The sequence below is a fragment of the Scleropages formosus genome, chromosome 25 (genome assembly GCF_900964775.1).
Source record: "Scleropages formosus chromosome 25, fSclFor1.1, whole genome shotgun sequence".
Classification (NCBI taxonomy): domain Eukaryota; kingdom Metazoa; phylum Chordata; class Actinopteri; order Osteoglossiformes; family Osteoglossidae; genus Scleropages; species Scleropages formosus.
Window position 1 is genome coordinate 16,639,393 of NC_041830.1, and position 20,843 is coordinate 16,660,235.

A 20,843-nucleotide genomic window follows, 5' to 3' on the forward strand; every position below is an offset into this window, starting at 1 on the left:
TGCAACAATTTAAATCAGTTTGTGATCCATGACAAAGCAAAGAAAGAAAACACTGTTTGGTTCAGAACACCCCTCAAGAGTTGAATAAATGAAATGAAATGAAATGTTTTTTAAAAAAAAGTTTTGTAAACCCTTTTCCATTTTAGTAACTTCTCTTACAAAACAGTAATATACAATTATTTCTCTCCGGCAGAATTTGCATATATTTGCATAAAGCACAAAGCCATGGGAAGGGTAAAGATACTGACATTGGGAAGGGGCCTCATCCTCTCTCTCACACACATACACACACACACACACACACACACACACACACACAACCTGGGATGTGGACAGGTCATGTCAGGTAACCGAAGGGGAATAACACTCTCACCATGAATCTACACAGACATTAACACTCCAAAACCGCATTTTTACAATGAAACTTGGGCACAGCACCTCGGTAAACACAGATGAACACTTTTGATCATAGTACAGCTCAGAACACAGCAGATGAAGGAAGTACAGTCGTGTCGTAGTCCTGATGTTAAAAAAATTGTTCCGTGATCAGCGGCGCAGGGGGGCCGACCGCGTCTCGGCCCAAAGCGGCACAGGGGGCGGGGCCTTCGGCAAGTGCTCTGTCTCAGGATGGGGAGCCGAGACGCATCGACCGCCGCTCGCCGGTCCGCCATAGACGAGGCGTGTCGAACAACACGGGTGTAGAAAGCCAGGAGAAAATGGGCTAAGTGCATCTCTTCAGCGACTCTTTCTTTCTTTTTCCTGTTTTTGCTCAATGGAGGCGGGGCTCAATGAAGGTGTGCGGTGGCGGGCGGCGGGCAGCGGGTGGCGGGCGGCGGGGGGGGCAGGGCCTTTTCACTCGCCCTCCTCCTTGATGCGCTGCTGCTGCTGTTGCTGCTGCTGTTTGCTGCGCCGGGCGTCTACGTCGAAAGGGAAGTCACTCCAGTCGTCGCGCTGCGGAAACGAGATGGTCTGCCGGAGAGTGAAGCGTACAGCGTCGATGACGCGTTCGCCCCGCGCCTCTGTGCCGGAAAGTGCCACGGCCGAGGGACCGCCGCCTCCGCCGCCGGGCGCCCGCAGGACGTGGGCTGGGGGCGAGAAGTCTGACGCATCCCGGTGCTCCAGGATGCCCTTCCAGATGATGTGCTGGAACTCGGCGGGGATCTTGAGGCGGGAGAGGTCCTGCGCACACACAGCACATGGAAGGTTAGGCCTCGGCCGCCTGCTCTCTCTCTGGCCAGTGCTGTGTGTGAGCCGGGCAGGGCCTCACCTCCATGGAGTAGTTCTCGATCTGGTAGATGTTGGACAGGCCCTGTGCCGTGAAGTACTCGAGGCAGCCGGCGCAGCCGAGCCGCACCAGAAAGCTGCGGAGACATGGGAAAAGCGGAGGGTCACACGGGGTCCTCCTCGCTTGTGCGCCGTTCGAGAGCAAAAACGCGATCGCGGCGTCTTAGAGAGGCGCTCGGTGGGAAGAGCGTGGCGGCAAGGAGGAGCTCAGACTGAATGGCAACGGCTTCAAGGAGCGCGTCCCGTGACGTATTCCACGAACGCTGCCGGGATCGGGATCGTGTTCGTAACTCGATCCGTTTGTAAATCGATCCAAAGCCACGCTTTGCTGCCGAGTCCCAGTCAGCGAAAGGTCGAAGACACAGGTGCCTCACGACAGAGTCGCCAGTTTGGTTGCGTAAAAAATCTTTTTCCCTTTTCCTTTTTATATTTCATTAACTTTGAGAAAAAGTCAAATGACTGAAAATAAAAGTGCATCGTCTCCACAAGCTCATATTCGATGCCGATTATCGACCGATTTGTTCCATAGACAAGCGCAACGTTCCTCGTCTTTTCACTGGTCACCCTCCCTCAGGAAGTGCACGCATGAGCCGTAAACACAGTGGCGGTGAGTTGGATTAAGAAGGACCTGCGCTCCGATTCCGTTTGGCTGCTCTTTACTGCCATCTGTTGGCTCGGAAGGTAAACGCAGGCCATGTTCGCTCTACCACAAACGGAGACTAAGTGAAGAAAATGAAATTAAAAATACATAAATAATCTGCTTGCATCTTTAAAATTTGTAACTTGGCTGTTCACAACAAGAGGGTCCAGCGCAGAGAAGACACTGAGAAGGAAATGAAGGGAGCCCGTGGCAGGGTGGGTTGACGTTCGACAGAGCTGAGGTTCGCTACCTGGAGATGCTGGTGTCGATGGGGTAGGGAGGAGGCGGCGTGCAGTGAGATGAGGGCACCATGGGCAGCGGCGGCTGCAGCGTGTGGGTGGGGCTCAGAGAGCTCATATCCGTTCCCATGGGGAGGTGTGTGCCCATGATGGGAGAAACTGCGGACGCAAGGTGAGCAGATATCAGACACGGAGCAGGTGGGATGATGCAATGCTAACGCTCGTGTGGCGGCCGGCAGACAGGGGGCAGCGATGGGTACTTACTGTCGGCGAGGCCTCCTGCCATCCCGGACGGCGTGAGCGAGTTCCGCTGCTGGGGGTTCATGAGGTGGCTGACGGAAGGCAGCTTGTTCACCTTGCCATGAGGAGGCGAGCTGGAGCCAAAGGCGGGCTGGGATGGCATAGAGCCCCTGCGCGGGGGAGGGGGGGCACGCGGTCACTCACATCATTCCTCATAACACCATTTTTCATTGACAATGTGGTGAAATACGGCCTATAAAGGCACAATGGGAATAGCGCAATGACAGTACGGCCATAATAAACGATAAGATTTACAAGGCTGTGGACTTCCAGGGCACCCCAAATATTATTTACCATTTCATTAATTAATTTTCATGGTAATAGGTACGCGTGTCCAAAAGGACCTGATGTGATGACAAATGTACGGAATAGTGAGTCACCGTGAACACGCAGCACGTGCTGGATTGCAGGCGAGCAAGAGGTGATCTGTGACCGTTTGGCCCGTCAGGTTTTATTTACTCTGTTTACCTTTTTGTGTAACTGGATCTGTTCTGTGTCAGTTGAGAAAACTGGTGGAGCAAGAACCGCAAGAAAGAAACAGGGCAAACAGATCTATCACAAGCGGGGTGTTCTTGCGTCCGTTTATGTGACCGTAAATTGTTTGAACTTAGACTGCCCAGTCCCAAGGCGTGATTTAAAAGTGTTGTGAAACACATTTTGTCTATTTTTTTTTTGTATATAGACAGATATATATATACATAAACACTGCTTAGCAACCACAAGGGTAGAAGGGCCAGAGCTGCAGTGACACGAGTGGCCACATGGTGTCACTGTTTAACAACCCTGTCAACACCTAACTATACCTAAGAACCTAGAATCTGGATAAGAATATAATGGATTTTAAATAATTTAACACCCAGTGAGGGGAAAAAACTGGGATTCTTTTTCTGGAAAATAAATAGCTTTATTTCAGCAGAATGTGTGCGCAGCCTGGTGGAAGAGAGGGCCTCGAATACAGCGTGGGCGTCTCGCCGAGGTCAGGCTGCGAAACTCGGAGGAGTAACAGAGAAGAGAAATCGAAGAACGCGGGAGAGAGAGTCATCGCTGGGACGCCGGGTGAAGATGAGTGTGACCACGACCTGACGAAGTTGGACGACCGCGTCGCTGCAGAGCGCCGCGTGCCTCCTGGGCTTGCGCGTGCCACACTGATTCCAGAAAAATCCCAAGGACTCGTGTTACGCGGGCCTTAGGGGCGAAACGCCCTTCGGGGGGAAGTGGGAGGTTTTAAAGAGGAAAAACAGTACGGAAGATGACATGGGAAAAACCAGGAGCTCTTGGGAAACGTTAACATTCCGTCGGACGCCTGTGACCATTTCTCACGAAGCAACAGAGAAGCGCTATTTGTCGCGCCGCCGCCGTCTAATTTAGAGCTTCGGGTTTCATCTTCTCTGCTCCCACCCTGTTTCCCCTCGGGAGTGAGAGTGAGACACGGCGAGCGAGCGAGGGCCTCCAGGACCGTTGTGTAACTTGTTTTGTTGCATGACGCGGTGACACGTGTGGTTCCAGACTTCCAACAATGAACGACACGGCCCCTCCAGCACTGTGAACCTCAGTGCGTTCGGGCCTGGAGAACATGGAGGGAGTATTTCTACTGCCGCTGTTCATGGTATTACTATGGTTATGTACATGTACAATATTACCACATGCATAAAATCCAAAGTTTTTGCTCTGTTGTGTTGTGACAAACTCCCTCTGTCCCTCGGAGCTGCTGAATCTCTCCCACCTTGAAGAAGGGTCTCAAACTCATATCTGAGAGCCACTTCGCTCCCAATTTCCTGACAGCTCCATCAATGAATCTAATACCATCTGCTATCATTATTTATATATTTACTATTTGAATGTCACTTCTTTACGAGCTACTGGAGGGATGTGAACCAGCAATATGGTGGTGTCACACACACAAGCTGTGTGTCCATAAATTGATCTCTTTAAATCCCGTCTGTGTGTCTAAAGCTCTTGGTTGGTGAAACACTTCTGTTTGCTCTCAGTTGCAAGTCTGACGAACAGATAAATGTGCCCAAACGGTTCTCAAACTGCACATCCCCTGACACAACTAGACAGGTTTCATTTTGAAACACTTGCATCAGAAGTTTTCACCTATGATTTCACCACACTTTACTGTTTGTTGTTTTTGCCCAGGCTATCCTACGTCCCAAACCTGCCAGGACCCCGCAGCGGGAGAACGTGCCCTGATTGGACGAGTGGAACATCAATCACTGCCACGGCCAGCAGCTTATTGGTGGACACCTGACTCAGGAAGCTCCTTATGGGGCTCTATGGCAACTAGCTGACAAGAGTTGGACGATGTGGAGAGAGAGCAGCCTTGCTGCGTGACGGACGAATGGGTGCAGGTATGAAAGCAACCCAGAGGAGACACTCACTGTTTCTGGACGAGGCTCTGCTGCTGCTGTCGGTACGACTCGATGGTGTGTTGTGGCACAAACTGCATCAGCTCCAGGGACTCCTTGATCTTCAGCAGGATCTCATAGATCTCGCGGCCCTTGATCTGGACAACACAGAGATGGGGGGGGGGGGGTCAGACACACGTGTTCCCTACACTGCGTGTTCCGTGAATGTGTGAGAGATGTTCCTTGGTCGCTCACCGCCAGGCAGAAGGTCTCCTCGTCCGTCATCCTCCTCTTCTTGGTGGAGGAGAGCTGGAGGCCATGGGAGCCCTTGGCGAACGCTGCAAGGAGGAGATGCGATGAGACGAGGGAGGATGGGATGGTGGGGGGACAGTGGGTCAGGGCCCTCGGGGGCCAAATTCACAGCATGTCGTACCTTCGCCACCCTTTGTGCCGTCCGTCACGTGCTGCTTGCGGATGCTGTCCTCGTCCGCCTTGCGGTCCCGTCCTGGGCAGGCGCAGATACGGGCCTCAAAGCAGCGCCGGCCGAGGACCTGCCCACTGGGGGAGACGGGCAGAGCGAGCGAGCGAGAGTGAGAGAGGGGGGGGGCGTCACACGGTTAGGAGGTGACCAGCAGGTGGCGCAGTGGTGAATGAAAATGTGTTGCACATCATTACAATAGTGGTGCTGCTGATGGAGGAGGGAGAGAAGGGGGTTGTGGGATGCGTGGGGGGGGGGGGGGGGGGTGTCTCTTACTCTCTCGTCTCCAGGGTGACGATGATGAGGATGGGTCGCCTGTTCATGCCCCCGACGCAGCTGGAGTTGCACATGAAGTTATAGAGGATCGTGGTGAACTCTGTGCCCACCTGGCAGGAGGAAGAGTCGGAAGGACGCGTTACTTCACGCGCGCCCGCGATTGGCCGAGCGCAGCGGACGGGACGGGGCGGGGCCTCGATAAGGCGCTCTCACCTGGGGCGGCTCGTAGGGCACCAGCACGCTCTGGCGGCCCGTTATGGAGTCCTCCACGTACTGGGCGTGGTTGTTTCCCTCGACCCGGATCAAGTGACTGGGGGGGGCGATCTGACCTGTAGGAGCAACAAAAACAGGAGGAGGAAGTTATGACACAACTTCTGAACAAACTTTATTGACAAAAAAAAAAAAGAACAGAAGTTAGGATCATAAAGAAAACAAGGAACTGGATCCAAATGTTATGACAAGAGAGATAAACATATATATATATATATATATATATATATATATATATATATATATATATATATATATACACACTCAAATAAACAATTAAATAAATGAAAATAAATATAAAAAATATAAAAACAGAGAAAAAGTAAATAAAGACGTATTTGTCAGAAATAGGGTAAGGCATCAATGGAAGCACAGTAGCCACAGCGTTGGGGTGCAATAAGAACTCGCTGCTGCCCCCTGCTGGACACACGTAGGGTGGCGGTAATCGGCGGCTCACCGTCGTTGAACTCGCGGCTCAGCTCGTGGTTGGGGCAGCGCTTCACCACCTCGGTCACGTGCTCCGCCTTCTTGTAGACGGGCATGGCGCGGATGACGGCCCCCTGCGGAGGATTCGTCAGCACCTTCACCTGGATCGGACACGTCTTGGCGATCTGGCAGTAGAGCTTCTTGAGCTCCGTTGAGTACTGCGAAGAGAGAAGAGACGCCGGCGCTTAGATGTGGACCTCCGCCGGCCGAGGGGCCTCGCGTTCCGTCTCCAGTGCCCCGATCGAGGCCCTTACCCTGAAGCAACGCACTGAAAATGACCTGGCTCTACAAAAGGGTAAATCACGGTAAGAGGCTGAGGGTACGACCCAAACAGTGTGAGACAAACAATGATTAATAATCACCTCCTGGAAATGAAGGGCTGGTCCTCTATCTCTTTATCGATCACTGGAGTTCAGGAATGTGAGTCTGGGAAACACAGTATTTCAACCGCACTTCTCCTGCCCCTCGGTGTCGATCGAAACACCGAGCTACGGCGGTCGTTCTCGATCGCGGTCCGATCGGGTCCGGCCGAACAAACTCCCGACGCTGGAGAGAGTTTCGACTTCCTCTGCGGGGACCCCCTTCCCGGCAGCCCCACCCATACCTGAGGCCATATGTGTTTACCGCGGTGAATCACACGATGATGAAGGTACTCCCACGGACAAGCAGCCTATGACAGGTAACCTGCCGCTGGTCACGGGGCCGACAGGATATGACTGTAGCTGATGTGTTCGCACCCCCCCCCGACCTGACTCCCACGGGGTCATCGACTGCGACCGCAACACCACCGATCGACAGCTGGTCCTACTAAAAGATCCAGGCAACTGTCTCATCACCGCAAACATCATCATTTGCAGGCCAAACACACCTGAACGGACTCGCACGCTTCGGCGGGACGTGTGACCCGGCGCCAGAGTCCATTCAATCATTTCCATCGTTAGCCTTTTATTGGACCACTTACTGGACTCTTTGGTCCAAGTTCACTTACACCGATTTACCCATCTGTGAGATTTTTCATTAATCTTTACCATACCAATTCAGGGTGAGTACTTTGACGAAGGGTTCTAGAGCTGCTGCGGGATTTGAACCCAGAGCCTCCCAGTGAGAAGGTGAGAGCTCTAACCAGTACGCCACCTACAGCACAGCTCCCGCCACCTCTTCCAGGGCGACTTGTCTGACTGTCAAAAGGCACAATGAGTGAACTGGGTTTCGAGGCCTTTGAAGTCACCGTAGTATTTCGGCTCGGTACCCATGTGCTTTACCGCGCTCAGAAACGTGCTCCTGAGAACTTTCCATCCCAAAGTGTGCGAAGGTGGATGTTGCCGGAGGACGACTCTTTTTCTCCTCCTTCCTTTTTTCCAAGAACAACAGATCATTAAATTCCACTAGAAAGATCTGATGCTGCTCCTGATAAGTGTTTCGAAGAAAAAGGCCGATCTCAACACGTTGGCCGCACGCACTTCTTCTCTTACACAATCCCGGCCGCCAAATCACGCCCCCCGCGTCTCCCCTGCCCCCCCGCCACCTTTTCCACAGAAACGACACCGTTCCTTTTCACACAGAACTTCACCGCCTACAAAGCGAAGCAGGAGATTGGAAGCTGGGAAAAGGCATTCCGCCGCCGCACCATCCGTTCCTTAGAGGTCAGGTTCGAACCCATGTCAGCAGCAGGAGTTTCTCACCATTTACCTTTCCTTCAGTAACTTACAGTGTTAAGACACACTCATTTACCTTCTAACACAGCTGAGACATTTTACTGTATGAGTGCAGGGAAAGAACCTTGATCATGTGCACGACAGCAGGAGGTGGGATTCGAACCCCGGCCCTCCCAGTCCAAAGGAAGAACCAGCATGACTTTCCCAATAGAAAAAAGTTCATGTAAGACACAACGGTTGCTTCCACAGCAATCGTGTGGTTATTGGGACTGTACCCCCCCACCCCAGCCCACCCCCGTTCACCCTGCTCTTTAATTATGCATCACTCAGGTGTGGCCTTTCAAGGTGCTGATGGCTGTGGGGGGAGCCCATCGGGGGTGTAATTAGCCGAGGGTGCGTGTGGTCGCCGACGCAACTCCACCCCCGCTCCCTACCCCGGGGCTATTCGGCGGCTGCGGTTGGGCCGGAACTACCGACACGCCCCCATCGGGTCCAGACGCCCGGTCGGACCCCGACCCCAAAGCCAAGTGTTCGTGCGGCCCGAGTTCAGGGAGACCGGTGACACACCCGAACCCCTGAAATGCTGTAACCCTAACCATGGCGACAGCTGGAGCGTGCGGTACTGTGTCACTCGTGACGTCGAGCAACTGCTGCCCTCAGACGCATCCAAAAGCAGGAGGACCGAAAAGCCCTCGACCGCAGTTAGCGGACTCACCGTTGGGGTGGGGGTGCGGTCAGAAATCTGGACAGTGTGAGCAGGATGCAACTGATGGCACGATGAGCACGGCGAAAGGAATGTTCGGGAAAAGGAGCCCGAACGCTGCACTCGCCCTCGGGTCGCGAGCCTCACCAACAGGGCAAGTCGCAGAGCCCCCCAGGACTGGCCATCTACCTCCCCGCCCCTCCGTCCCATTGCGCAATACCCTGGTAAGGCAGTGTAAAAAGTGTTCTGAAGTTTGTGGATGGAACCAACTGGAGTACTGAGAACATCACACACACACACACACACACACAGAATGACAGCTTCTCACACACCCAAACACGTACACACACACACCCACATGCAGAATGACAGCCTCTCTGACAGACTCAGAGCAACACACACACACACACACACACACACACACACACACAGAGCACTGCTGGCGCAGGACGGAGACGTGTCCTGACAGGCTGTGTGTTAAACAGGCCTCCTGCGTTCCTGCTCACTCCGCTCCCGTGTTGTTCATACCTCACAAGCTCCATCTTGTCCAGAGCTCTTCCTGAAGCTCCCCAAAAAATTAAAGACGACTTTTATTTCCTCCTTTCACTGCGAAAACACAGCAGCGTTTTCTCGGGGTGAACAAACTGTTCTAGAACAGTGATGCTGCTTGCAACGTCTATTGTAAAAATAAGTTTTAAAAGCTTAATCGTTGTCATCATGCATGTTCCTTCACTAATTGCGTGTGTGTGTGTGAAAAGAAAGAATAGCGTCACACGCCAAAAGCAGCGTCAGTGTGAGTGTGTGAGCCGTCACCGCAGGCCCGAGAGGAAAGGGAGAGTGATGGGAGGAGACGCACGGGGCCAGGCGATGCGTCCCGACCTGCAGAACATGTGTACGCAGCCGGGGCACAAAGGGGGCAACAAAGGGGGGACGCGACGCCGGCACGCGGTGGGGTCACGCCGTGCCCCCGACGGGCCGATCGGATGCGGTCTCTTCGCACGGCAACGGAGACGCAACAAGACAACGTATGGGGGGAGGGGGTGGAGGGGGTTGCACGTCGGGCTGAGCGCAGACGCCGCACATGAACGTGTCGTAAAGGCACAGGGACGGCAGAGCGGCGGGTCACGCCTCACACGGCGGGCGGCTTGGCAGGAGCCGCAGCGTCTCCAGGTGTTGGTTCGCGCTCCGTCATTAAAATATCAAGTTCAGGAATGTGAGCCCTTGGTGAAGAAGGAAAATGGGGGGGCAGAGTCCACCACCCCCAAAATAACTCCTACCTGTGCGTATATTTTCAAAAGTGGAAGAAAATGCGTAGTGACATAAAAGGCGTATAGATGCGCTATTTACACCACGTGTTGCCGACGTTTCGTGAATTTTTTTTTTTTTTACACTTGGAGGATTTTCAAGAAGCACCAAATACGTCAGAGGGAAATAAAGTGCAAATGTCACTGGAAATGATTTACATGAACACTAATGACGGGCCTGTAGGCGACGTGGAGCCGCAGTGTGCCGGTAATTACAGGCTGCGCCGCAGGTTGTGGGTTCCAACCCCCCTCTCCCATCGGGACCATCGACATCCCTGCGAGTTTCCGTGCTGCGAAGGCGGGGACTCTGAGGAGAGAGACTCCTGTCCGAAATGCGGCTTATCCCGAAGCGTCACCCACTAACCAGTTTCCAAGAAATCTCCGTCCCCCCCCCCCCCCCCCCCCACCGAGCCCTCGCAGTGCCGTCAGGAGCCAACAAGCCGGGACAGGCAGTGCGAGGAAAACAGGCCGTGGCCACGCCCCACACGCCGCCGCGGGACGACTCTGCAGATGTTCCAGGGCGAGCTGCGTCTTGTCGCCCCTCCCGAATCATCATTGCCTGCCCCCCCCCCCACCCCCCACGTGGGGCCCGGGGCACGATCCGACACTTAACTCCTTCGGAGCAGCAGAGGGTCAACCAGGAGGGAGCGGGGTACGGTACGGTAAAGTACGGTATGGTATGATGCTCCCCAGCTACAGCCCAACTACATGACTCATATTTATTTATTTGACACTTTTCCCCAAGGTGACTTTTAAAATAACCTACTTACATGTTTTTTACCCATTCATACAGCATCGAAACTTTTACTGTATCGGCTCAGGGTAAGTACCTTCGTCAAGGGTACTACAGCGGGAAGTGGGGTTCGAACCTGGGTGCTTTGAGCTCTAACCGCTGCACCACCTGGTGGCCACTACATGCAGTCATATATACATGTGTTGCTCAGGGCTTGTGACACCCACTCTGAGCCCAGATGGGAGGCCCCGGTGCGTCAGGAGGCGGGCGGGAGGACATGGGTGTCGGTGACCCGGAGCTGCTCGTTCAGAACCCCCACGAACGAACCCGCATCAGCGCATTTCGAAAGCGACGCTAACAAAGGAAGGCGAACCTGACTCGGACCCGGTTCCCGGAGGAGGAGGAGTCCCCCGTACCCGCGTCTCGCTCAGGGCGGACGATTAAGGTGCCGGTTCAGGATTACTCATCGGCGCAGGATCTTCCCACAGTGCAAAACAGACGAGCCTTTCGCCATCAGAAAGGTTGTGATGCCACCGCTGTGGAAACCGCTCCGTTTTTCACTCAGGGTTACGGGCGCGACCCGTGTCGCATCCCACCCCCCGCCACGACGACATGCGTTGTTTTCCACCCAGAGATGACTTAACTCCACCGGGTGAAGCAACTGTCCTCTTTTAGGAGCTTAAGAGCAGAGAAGCGTTGGGTGTGATGCCGAGGGTGTAAAACATGGTATTTAGTATATGGGTGACCTCACACTCCAGGAAAAGTGCCACTGCTGCTTCGGCGTGAATTTTTCGCACAGTCACTGCAAAAAAAAAAAAAAAAAAAAAAAAGAGGATTCCGACACAGTTTGGGTCTGTTCATTTTGCAAAGCTATTGTTCTTCACTTAGGGTTAGGGTTGGGGTTTCCTGACCTCTGGATGTTCAACGAATTCCACGCGGTTCCATGTGCCTTCGGTGTCAAAGAGGTATCTTTTGTGGAAAACTGTCGGTCCAGATTAGTTATTACACTTTTTAACCCATATGCTGCACGAAGAGCCCACGCATTTAGGCCACGCCTTCTCGCACACTCACCGAACTACTAAATTCTCCTCCAGTTTCACAGTCCAGTCACATGTCTGACAGAATCTTGGATTTCTCGTAACTCGGAGGTGGAAGAACGACTAACTGACTGTGAGAACCGGGGACGCGTCCCTCTCCCACACTGCTCGTAGCCCGTGGCTCTGAGAGCTGCCTCCCAGGTTCCTCCAGCCGCTGCGTGCGCTCGGAGACCCATCGTTTAACCATCGTTTGCGTTTAGGCGGCGCGCCCGTAGCTCCGCCAGCGTTGCCGAACGCCAGATCGGGGTGATGAATGGTCCATTGGACTGCAATGGTTAAAAAAATTATTTCCCATAAAACGCAGGTATTAGTTTGCAGCGAGCGAGCCGCTTGAGCAGTCATCCTTGTCAAAGTCTTCGCTTGGGAAACCCGAAACACGACACTGCCGACTCGGCGGGGTTTGATGTTTTGGTTTCGCGGTTTTCCGTCTTTGGTGCGTGAGCGCGCGTGCAATGCAACCTCATACGCGCACGGGCGTCGGGCGGCGCTGACCGCCGCGAGGGAGCGCCGTCCATCACGATCCGCGGATGAGCACGCCACCGCAAAAACTGCGACATTCGTACGTACGTCAACACGCGGGTAGTGCAGGAAAGCGGCGTTCCAGAGGGACCCTTACCGTCCAGGTGGCTGACTTGGCGGTGCTTGACTGTTGGAAGGAGACGTCGAAGCTGTGGGGTCCGGCGTAGTCGGTGTTGGAAGGGATGGCAGGTGACGGGGACAGGGCGTCGAAGGTGGAGCTGGGCTGGGCGTACGGCGACGGTGCGGTCACGTTCGGGGCGTGGTCGTTGTTGTAGGGGCTGGTGGAGGACGAGCCGCTGGTGGGTATCTGCTGGTCCATGCTGTTCAGAAGACCCAGGTTTGTGTACTGGGACTGGACAGAGAGGGGCGGAGTGGGACAAAATGGGTGTCAGTACCTTCAGAATCAAAGGCGGAACAGAACAGGAAAAGTGGAAAAATTTTGCCCGTTGAAACATTTGATCAGAGATTTTAACACCATCCGTTTCCTCCTCTTTCATTTTTATTGGACCCATGAACAGCACTTTTACTCAGAAAGGGTTTGTCTCAGGAGAGCGCGACAGAGACGGAGCACCGTAGCGTCGAACGGCACGCTCATCGATTTAAAATTCCATTTTGCTTATCCGCGAACGTAGGAAATGCGCGAGACGAACGAGACCCCACGGGGCTGTAGGAAGCGCATCACGACCCCTGCGCGGCCATAATGAGGCCGCTGGTGTCGGACCCGCTGCCCGCACTCCGCTCGTTCTGCATTCCTGAGCGGGGGCCGAAGCCCTGCGCATCACCAGACGCCCATTAATCTCTTTGCGGCCCTTTCGGGGTCCGGGCATGATGGACTGCGGCCGCCCCACCCGTTCCCTCTGGGCAGGTATTACCTGGGTCAGGTGAGTGGAACATTCACACTCACACACACATACATACACACCCACATACTCTTCTGCACCCTAGTCCAAACAGACATACACACACGCATTAATGCTCACAAAAACAATGACACATGCGCTACACACTGAATCACACCCACACAGAGATCCTCCCCACACCCATGAACAGACACACACACACACACACACACACACTCAGAGACACTGGGAGACACATCCACATGGCACTTTCCCACAAATGCGCTCGCACGTAAAAGTGAGTGCGCGGACACACAACCCCACGCGGACAGGCACACTTTTCCACGTCCTGAACGACCCGTCCCTCCCCCACCCGCAGCAGGCCCACTTTGTGTGTCGCCCGCAGATAAGGGTCAGTGTGTGTGTGGGACACGAGTCATGGGGCCCGCAGACAAACTCCTGGGAAACAAAGGCCTGGAACGACGGGTGTGGCGTGTGTGTTCTCGGAGGGGGAATGAGACAGGAAAACAAAGGTCTAGGGTTAGAAGAAACCACCCCACACACTACTGGAGCTAAGCCCTCCACAAAGGGACAGCTCACCCCAGGTGGAGCCCAGCTGACCCAGAAGGATGAGTTTCGAGCCGAATGTGCCGCGGCACCGGTGTGCATCTAACCTGTCCCGCGTCACTCTTGATGAAAGGGCCCTAAAGCCCATGAGTTGCTTGTGCAAATGTGTCCTCTCGTGTTATGTTCCGCTGTGGATGCGTGGCGCCCGTCGACTGAGTCGAGCCACCGCCGAACCACCTTGTGGCGACCGGGCTCAGAGGTGGTCCGTGGCACCGCGGGCCATCGTTGAGCTTTTTGGGAAACACCCTCATCTCTGATTATTCAAAAGCAACCGCAGAACCACACCAAACACTCAACTTCAACAGTCTCCAGAGTGGCGTAAACATAACGAAGACCGCGAGTTTGTTGCCGGCGAGACGCAATCCTCCGGTTCCCCCTCCAGAAAGCGGCCCAGACGGACCGCGGCCGGAGCCCGAGGACACGACGCTCCACGGCGGGGACGAAGATACGGCCCGGCGGCCGGAAGACCCCGTCAGCGTCGCTCTAAGCACGTAGGGAGGTGGGACCCTCGAAAGCGTTCGCATGCGGCGGTCACTTCGGCGGTCACTGTAATATTCGCACCGGTTGCTACCGGTACTGTTACGGCCACTCGAGAATCCGCTTTGTCCTTTCAATGTTCGTTTCGAGGTTCGGTCGCCCCGAGGCCTTCTTACAACTCCAACATCTCCTTCTCATCCCTTCGCTGTGACATCCGGCTCCTTTCCCTTCGCCTCGGGGGCCTTTCTAAGCACCGGGCTTTCGAACCCCGGCAAACCGGCTAAAGCTTACGGCCTCCGTTACAATAATAACTTCAACGATAAATAGTAACTTCGAGCGAGGCTTGCGTGCGGTTTTGTGCTTCTGAGACTATGACAGGAATTAGGAAGGCGTTTCGCCAGGGTAATTCTGGTAGCACTGGTGGGTTTGGAATATATCCTGATACAGCAACACGACAATGAAAAAAGATGCTCTCGGTCTTGACGTGCGCAAAGTCTTTCCTTAATAAGTGCAATAAATGAAAGATCACGAGCGCAACGGTAACACAAAATACACAACACACTTGCGCAATTCCCTCGTGGAGCCGAACATCTTTCGGTTTCAAAAGCAGCTTGATGAGAGAAAATGGAAACCAGTTGTTTTGGTTTTCCCGCCCTCCGTGTGACTAGCAGGAAAATGAAACATGGGGCAATCCAGAAGCTTCTCAAAACTCCGTGCGATTAACATCTGGACGCGCGAAGAGACGACGCGCGTGTCCCTCCGTGACGGAGACGTGTCCCGAGGGCCGAGGCGGCCGGCGGGTCGCCGTTTCTCTCCGTGACCCGGGATCGAGCAGCCAGATGGCCCTTCCGCAGCCATGGGGTGAAGATCGCCCGCTGCGTCTCGGGGGTCGGTCGGCACACCCGGCGCCCAGCAGCTCGGTTTATCTCAACATCAAGATCGAGGCGGTTAAAGGTCAGCGGCGAAAAAACAGTCCGGCTCTGATCCTTCTTTTCAGCGAATGGGTGGCGGGGGGGGGGGGAGGAGGTGTCATTCTCATTGCGGAATCTTAACTCAAACAATTAACCAGCAGACACGGTTCGAGAACCAGGCGACCTCGGACAGACGCGGTGCCCCGAGAGCATCACCCGATACACGGAATTTACTGCGAACTTCAGTTTCACCGCTGCATCGTTTGACCCCTTCCGGCGCTTTGGCGGCTGCGCCTTCCTGTTCCGTATTGTTACCGGGCAAATATTAAATTTTAACACGGATCAGTTTTGTGCCCGTGGTAATTTCCCGTTCCATCCCAATTAAGATCTTTAGGCGCGCGCGCGCACACACACACACGCGGAGTCGTGTCAGCGAGATCCACGCAGACGATCGGTTACTGGGGCTCGGCCGCAGGAGACGAGCGGAGGATCCCGGTTCCGGGGGCGACGCAGACGGACAGCGGTGGCGTTACCTGAGATGAGGAGACGCGCAGGAAACGGCACGTCAACGGCAGGGCGTCTCTCGCGCCACAGGGATATTTCCGCCCGCACAAGGCTCACCTGCACGATTACTCTACTCTAGCTGCTTCTTCACTGACCGTGCAGCCAAATGTGGGTGAAAGAGGTAAAACTGAGCCCGTCGATGGCGGGCGGACCGAGAGGCAGACCCACCTCATCGACAGCTTTTCAGCGGTTATCCGCTAATGCGTTTGGTTAAAGCGCCACATTCGCACCCGGGACCTCTGACACCTGGCCATCTTCAGTGACGCGCAGTAAGACGTCTGTTTTTTCTGTTATCGTACCCCACGGGAGCACAGTATTACCATCATTTTCAACATGTTCTTTAGTTGTCCACCGTCCTGGAAGCCCTGGTTGTGTCAGTCTGGACCGCAGTTTCGGTGTACAGGCCAGAAGTAACCTTTAACCTCTTCTGCGTGTTTTATCCAGGCCGTGGGACAACCAGACCGACCTGAACGTGCAAAATTCTGACCAGATGTTTGACCGTGAGACCTGCTGAACCGCAACCATATTGACGGAGGCCACTCTTCAACAAAAGTTCAATAAACATGTGAACACCGCTGGGCCTTTTTTCCACTGTTTTCATATTTAGTTCTGCTAAACATACATATCAGTCCTTCCTAAAGCTCATGCGCAGACATTAATTTTAAGACTATACAGCGCGCGCACACACGCGCACACACACACACCATCTGAAATCACTTGTCCCATACGGGGTCGCGGGGAGCCAGAGCCTAACCCGGCAGCATAGGACGTAAGACTGGAGAGGGAGGGGACACACCCAGGGCAGGACGCCAGTCCGCCGCAAGACCCACCGGAGAGCAGGACCCGGTCCAACCCACCGCACCACCGCACCCCCCCAATGACTATAAAGCAGCAACGTTAAATAAGAGCGCGATCATATTATACAAGTTGATCTGCAACAATGCAGTGATTTGCACATACACCCTCTCTTGGCCCCTTAATGACTCTTTCACATTAACTGGATATTTTGCAGTGTTTTACCAGGGTACCGTGCTACAAGGGGCAGTGAGGTGGGCTCTGTGTGGAGAGCTGCAGAGCCAAGGTCTCATACTGATCCCATCCAGGCTCATTTACCCTGCAGACATGAAGATCTTGAGCTTTTATCTGTGCTGTTTGTTGTGGGTCCCGGTCGTTTCGACCTGACCCGGGGGCAGGGGTGCGGCCTCGATAAACATCAGGTTCTTTTCCGAAACCGCATCGGGGTGTTTGCACAATTCTAGGACCCTCAGCCCTGACAAGAAGGGGTCCGCTCGAGCCTACGGTAAACACTGAAGAGCGAACCGCCCGCATCCATCCATCTGCACCTGCGCACGGTCAACAGTGGGCGCAGGGCGTCGGTGTCTGTTTCACAGCAGCATCTTACCTTTTCACACCGCGCTAAAAGGTAAACCACTTTTGTGCCGCGGATACGCGAGGGTCTAACGTGCGGATGTCCACCGATCGCGGCCCGCAGCAGCCCACAGCGCAGCACTGGGGACATCAGACGGCAGCCTGAGAATCTGCAACCCTTCCGAGTTCACGGTCAGCGCGCGGTCAACGTGCGGTCAGTATGCAGTTATTTACCCTGCTGCACCACTCCCTGACCACGCACGACCGTTCCGTTCCCGGGCCACCCGCCCACCCATGGGGACGAGCCCGCTCCTCTTACCTCATTGTAGGACGCTGGGGCAGCGGTCTCCAGGTACAGCATGTTGGCGCTGAGGGTTAGCAAAGCTGCTGCCGTTTGCTCGGTCGGCTCCAGGGTTCTAAGCCTCACTTCCCCCCGGCTCTACCGCGCACACACACACACACACACACGGGGCAGGCAGGCTGTCTCTAAGACTCCTTGGGGGGGGACGGCCATATATACGAGGGTGGGCAGGGCCTTGAGACCTACCTGTCCAATCCCTGCACCTGGGGCCACACCCTTCCTTAAGTGTTTCCAGCGAAGGCGCTATAGAGGCCCTGCTCTGCCTGCGCTGCCCACCCCCACCTCTCCCCCCGTGACTCAGACTCGGTCTCGGACCGCATCGCATATTAATATGGGTGTGGAGAAGTATTAATGGTCCTTATTAATTGCACCAAAAACAATTAAACCCTGAAAGCAAGAGAAATTGAAGATACGGGGCGGGGGGGGGTAGGTGTGTGAGAAAGTGGACCGAAAGCAGAGCATCGCAGTCACAAACATCTGAAATAAAATTAAACCAAATTACATTAAATTATTATGTACATGCCGAAGGTGGTGCAACGGTTAGAGCGGGTCTGACGGTCACAGGATCGCATCCCACCTACCGCTGTCGTGCGTTTGATCAAGGTGCTTACCCTGAAATTGCTCCCGTAAGAAGTACCACGCAGTGTAAATGGGTACATCAAGGTAACTTAATGCTGTAAGCTACTCTGGAGAGAAGCGTCAGATAAATGTCAATTCGTCATGGCTGTGAAATAAGCGACTGCGCCGTATGATCTGCAATCACAGGTGTCCATGGGAAATGTTTCAATTATAATAATAATAATAAAAAGATTCTTTTTGAAACATTAAACTGCCCCCACCCCTATCGCTGGGATGCAGTCGCTCCCCTCTCGACCTTTGACCCCAGAAGAATGTCCCCAACGCTCCAGGTCCCGAGGTCATACAGGGCTGCGGTGACCACACCCCATCAGCCGCCCTCGGGCCGCCCGGGTGTGGGGGTGGAGGGGGGCGACGAGAGGGGGCACAGACAGAGTAAATAGCAGTTAATCTCAGCCGTTGGTCCTCAGCCTCGTTGGTGTCCAGGTGGGTCCCAGGGACACCGCGGTAAAATTCGGTCAGCAGGTTCCGTGATGATTTAACCTTCATTTGCGGTTTGAACCGGTCCTCGCGTTACTCACAAGGGTCGCAGCTGATGAGCAATATTTACGTTTATTCATGCGGGACAAGTGGACTCATAGTTTGAGGATTTAATTAACATCACATTTTCAACTAAGGAAAACGAAAGGCAACAACTAGGAAGCACGTGCAATGGGAAAGAGGGACACCAGGTGGCGTAGCACTTAGAGCATCTGGAATCGATGGAGCCGGGGCTGAAACTCCTCTTCGTCTGAGATACCACTGATCGAGACCTTTACCACGACCTGAACCGGAGTAAAAATTACCCTGCTGTATAAATGCTCGAATGCATGCGTGCTATTCTCTTTGAACAAAGGTGCTCGAAAAATGAACAGACGATAATAATAATAACAGAGGACAGAGGCTGCCTTTGCTGCAGAAGCTGAGCACAGACAGCGTTAGCGCCGCCGACAGGTGACGGTCCGTGTCTCGACGCACGTGGCAGTGCAGAGGATGACAGGCCGTGCGTTCGGTGCGCCTGCGCTGCCGCATGAGTGGAGGTCCGTTCGTGTTTCGCGCTCCTATGATCCTTTATGATGGCCTCTGCCGGTATTTGGCTCTGCTCGGCCAAAGCGGCTAACGAAAGGGCCGGGAGGGGCCGGTTGACGCGGTCTAATCCATTACCCCGGGTCCCCGTGGAAAACGTGTCCTCGGGCCGCACCGACCCCACTCTCATCGAGCTTGTCGATCGCCCGGGTCAGGAGTCAAGCGCTCCGCTCACCTGCCGCACCTTACTGCAGTCCCAGCTCTATTGTCACCCTGGGGGCATGAGAGGCGTCTGCGGTTCAGCCACGGTCCGGCCGCCCAGAGTCAGTCCTGTGGTGACTAAAAGGCAGAGAGTGGGCGGGACCTTTTGGACAGAGGAGGACACAGCAAAGTGTAGTAGAGGTTAGGTGTCTGTGACTACTCTAGCCACTGCACACACAGTGGCACAGCAGGTAGCGCTGTGTGTGTGGAGTTCACACATTCTCCCTGTGTCTGCATGGGTCTCCTCGAACTGCTCTGGTTTCCTCCCACAGTCCAAACACATGTGTTTCAGATGAACTGCTGACTTTACACTGTGTGTGTGTGTGTGTGTGTTGGGGGGGCAGCAGGTAACAGAGTGTTAGAGCCATCATCTTGCACTCCAAGGACCCACTTCTGGGTGAAGGGCCCTTGATCAAGGTACTTACACTAAACTGATACTGTAAAAATTTTAACATTATAGGTTGCTATAGAGAAAATACCAGAAATTATTATTATTATTAATAATGATGATGATGATGATGCATCATCATCATCAGACAAGCAGCTGAGTGTAGGAAATTGTGTCCCCAGGTGCTGAGGACCATGCACACACTTTTGGGCGCAGAAGCTCACGTGTGGTTGCACCACGGCTGTTATTAACGGCCTTGGCACGGGTTCGGCGTTGGCCTGCGACACCTGTTTGCAGGGCACCCTGAAGGTGCAGCCCGTCGCCCTTCGGCTGTCGCACGACGGGACTCGTTGACGCACTTCAACGCAAACCTTAAAAAAACGAGCGGCGCCCGAGACGGCGACCTCGACAAAGGTCAAAGGTCACAAGGGTGCACGAAGGGTGCGGGGAGAGCGCCCCAGGTAACACAGGGTGCGTTCACGAAGGCGCTCTGGGACTCGGTCCGAGATAGGGGAGATAAGAATCCGACGTGAAGAGGAGCAGCGCTGACGACGGGCGGCCGAGGGAACGCTAACGCTAACGCTAAGGGAATGCTAATGAGCTGAGAGGGGAATAACAATCTACAGTAGCTCTACGCCGGCAGTTGAAGTCAGGTCATTATAACTGTGTGATTAAACACAGCAATAATTCTGGAGGAGCGTGTCAGGCAGGATCGACCGGACCTGCTCTGCAATAACAGCCGCGCGGTATTTATCGAACCCGTGTCACTCTGTTCAATAGGACCCGAGCACAAAGTAACAGGGGGCACGGCTCGGGTGATCGTGCGCAAGGGAGCTCCGTCTTGACAGGGAACCGAGGTGCCGTCAATCATCGGCGCCGAGCCTCCCGCCTCTCGCGGAGGACAGGTTTTCGCTGTTATTTCTGGATGTAGCTACTGTAATTCACCCTGGAATTACGGACAGAGGGACAGATGCAGAGATGGACAGAAGGATAGAGGGACAGAAGGACAGATGGACTGAGGGACAGAGAGACATAGGGACAGAAGGACAGATAGAGAGATGGACAGAAGGACTG

The 20,843-nt window shown here is 54.3% G+C and overlaps 1 protein-coding gene across 1 annotated transcript; it reads right to left on the minus strand.

Moving 5' to 3' along the window:
• Positions 1-290: 290 nt before the first annotated feature.
• On the minus strand, positions 291-17,616 carry LOC108921431 (tumor protein 63-like). The gene is made up of 12 exons (XM_029249175.1): positions 17,438-17,616; positions 12,430-12,684; positions 6,293-6,479; positions 5,779-5,894; positions 5,566-5,675; positions 5,245-5,369; positions 5,067-5,149; positions 4,845-4,969; positions 2,428-2,573; positions 2,175-2,322; positions 1,268-1,361; positions 291-1,179 (listed from the first exon to the last, which is right to left on the minus strand). Exons 1-12 carry the CDS (start codon positions 17,477-17,479, stop codon positions 853-855), a joined length of 1,758 nt encoding a protein of 585 aa, XP_029105008.1. The 5' UTR covers positions 17,480-17,616; the 3' UTR covers positions 291-852.
• Between the last annotated feature and the right edge of the window lie 3,227 nt (positions 17,617-20,843).